This window comes from Pinus tabuliformis, chromosome 5_2 (genome assembly GCF_031772625.1).
Source record: "Pinus tabuliformis cultivar Carrire ecotype Pingquan chromosome 5_2, CPIR1, whole genome shotgun sequence".
Taxonomy (NCBI): Eukaryota; Viridiplantae; Streptophyta; class Pinopsida; order Pinales; family Pinaceae; genus Pinus; species Pinus tabuliformis.
The window spans coordinates 79,273,678-79,276,712 of record NC_142306.1 but is presented as its reverse complement, the minus strand read 5'-3'; the positions used below and the strand labels follow the sequence as shown (position 1 = coordinate 79,276,712).

Sequence of the window (3,035 nt, the reverse complement as noted above, 5' to 3'; positions counted from 1 at the left end):
GAAGAGTCACTTGATCCCACTGAACCAAACTGAACTTTTTGGAGTCCTGTTCCCCCCCCGCCAAAGGAAGCCTCTGATAATAAGCTCTATTTTCTTATGAATGCTAGTTAGAGCCAAAGTTAAAGCGAACTGATAAATTGGCAAAGATGAAAGGAGAGATTTGATTAAGATGGTTCTACCAGCCAAGTTTAACCGCATCATCCCCCAGCTTTGGATTTTCCCTCTTAGTTTCTCGATTTGTTTATTCCAAGTCTCTGTCTTTATCCCTTCTTTAGCCAACGGTAACCCCAAATATATGAAATGACTCCATTTTTGCTGAACTGGGATTTCCAGTATTTGAGAGATCCTTTGCATAATATTGTTTGGCACATTCCAGGTGTATATTCTACATTTTTTATTGTTCAAAAGACCTCCAGAGGTAGCTAGGAAGTCATCTAACACCTTTTTGAACCTTCTAGAAATAATACTAGAGGCACCCCCAATCAAGAGAGTATTGTTAGCAAAGAGAGAGTGGTTAATTTCTTTAACCCCTTGAGCAATTCTGATACCAGTAATCTCCCTTCTAATTCTCTGATTCTACAACTATATACTAAGGGTTTATGCCATAATGTTGTAAAGAAATGGGGAGAGAGGGCATCCCTATCTCAAACCTCTAGTGCTGTGAAAGTATCTACTAGACCTTCCATTAATCAAAGTTGTAATCCATGGATTGGAGATGCACGCTTCAATGATCCTAATAAACTTGGATGAAATGCCAAACTTTTGAAGAGCTGCAATAAGAAAGTGATGGAAAACCTGGTCAAACACGTTAGCCATATCCACCTTTATAACCATAACTCTTTCATTGTTTTGGATGCTATTGTGATGGCTTCTTGAATGAGGATCACATTGTCAGTTATTTGCCTTTTTGGGACGAAGCCCCCTTGGTTTTCCAAAATGATACAAGGTAGGATTTTTTTTAGTCGGTTTGCCAAAATCTTAGTGATGATTTTATATGAGGAGTTTCATAGAGAAATTGGCCTAAATCTATCAAAGGAGATAGGATTTTGCTCTTTGAGGATGAGGGCCAAGTGAGAAGTTTTCATGTTTTCTCCCACTTTGTGTTTTTTGAAGACATTCTTAATCATATGGACCATATATTTTTTAATTGTCTCCCAATGGCTCTTGTAGAAAGTGATGGTGAATCCATCAAGGCCTGAAGATTTTTCCGGGTGCATGCTCCAAATAGCCTCCCTTATTTCCTCCGCTGTTACCTCCTTCTCAAGCTCACTGTTTTGCTTTTCACTAACTTTTTTGATAATTTGTTGAAGAAAATCAACACTTTCCACTTGTTGCTCCCCAACTATGAGGAGGTTTTTAAAATGGTTATACAATGCCTCTTTTATTTCTTCTCTTCCCTTTATTTCATATCCTTCCACTTGGATTTTGTCAATTTGGTTTCCTGTTCGTCAAATATCGAGATTGTTGTGGAAAAAAGCAGTGTTCTTGTCCCCTGCTTGGAACCAAAGACATCTGGAATTTTGCCTAAGTTCCTCCTCTTCATTTCTATTTTGCTTGTAGAGGGCCACAAACATTGTGGAAAAAAGCAATGTTCTTGTCCCCTGCTTGGAACCAAAGGCATCTGGACTTTTTCCTAAGTTCCTCCTCTTCATTTCTATTTTGCTTGTAGAGGGCCACAAACATTTCTGTTTTGTGGGCTTGTCTTGTTTAATAGATTGTTGACTTTATTTTTCTTTGCTTCAATTTTCTAGATTTTCTTGCAACTCTGATTTTTTTCTTGTCCCTGAGAGCTTCTTCTTTGGCCCACGTTTTTATTTTTTCTCTCACATTTTTGAGCTTGGTTTCCCATACATACTGTGGGGAGCCCAACACCTCTACGTCCCAGCTTTCTTTTATTATATTCTTGAAGCTATCCTTGTTGTCCCAAATTTTTCTATACTTGAATGGGATCGGACCCTGATTTTCCCACTTGTCCAGGATGAGCACAACCGGCTTATGATCGGATGCTGAGGCATGCACAATTTTTCTCTTGATGGATGAAAAACTTGCTGCTATATCCTCCTGAATCAAGATTCTGTCAAGCCTTTCCTTTATGTTATGAACACCCGTTCTTTTGTTGCTCCATGTGAATTTTCTGTTGCTAGGATGGATATCGAGCAACTTATGTTCAACAATAATATCCTCCAAGACTTCTCTTGATGGATCGCCAATGTATCTACCTCCCAACTTTTCCTCAATATTCCGTATCAGATTTAGATCCCCTCCCATGACTAGATTATCTATTTGAACATCTTGTACCTCTTCTTTTAGTGACTCCCAACATAAAGCTTTGTCTCTATAGTGATTTGGTGAATAGATGTTTATGACCGTATATTTGACATTTGTATTCTTCTTTGTTAAATCTGTCCTGACCCAACTGCTGTTGAGTTTTTGGCTGATAATTTTCCAGTTCCATTTATTCCACAACGTACCAATGCCTCCTGAGGCCCCGTTGGAGTCTATGGCTATTCCTTCATAATTTTTTTGTGTTGCTATCAAGTTTTGAAACTCTTGGTTACTGATTTTGGTCTCTTGGATCATTAATATATCCGGCTGTTCTTGCTTTATTAGATCTCTTGTTGCATTGAGTTTTAAAGCAGAACCCAAACCCTGCTGTTCCAAGAGACCAAGATCATTGTTTACTTGGTTTATGGTGGTTCCCAGCCTTGTCCTTCTGCTACATTTTCTCCCCACTTCCTTTCTATTTGCCAAGGAAAGTGTCCATTGGCTGTTGATTGCCAATAACCATATCTTTTTCTGCAGCCTCATCTCTAAGTTCCTTGTTGGATTTCCTCCCGACTTTTTTTGGCTGTTCTGGAGCATTGGTTGTTTCTTTGACTTTATTTCTAGTGAGGATTCTATCAATGGAAGGGGGGGAGGCGAGAAGTTGAGGGATGGGGAACAAGCACTGACAGCAGCATTGGGCTGGGGAGGGGAACGAGGAGATGGGGGATCTTCATCCAGGAGTTCGAAGGGATTAGATGACGGTTCGATCA

General features: G+C 39.5%; 1 protein-coding gene across 1 annotated transcript; it reads right to left on the bottom strand.

Annotated features, from left to right (window-relative positions):
- Positions 1-1,707: 1,707 nt before the first annotated feature.
- LOC149157629 (uncharacterized) lies at positions 1,708-2,808 on the bottom strand. The gene has a single exon (XM_089433746.1). It carries the CDS (start codon positions 2,806-2,808, stop codon positions 1,708-1,710), a length of 1,101 nt encoding a protein of 366 aa, XP_089289872.1.
- Positions 2,809-3,035: the final 227 nt, after the last annotated feature.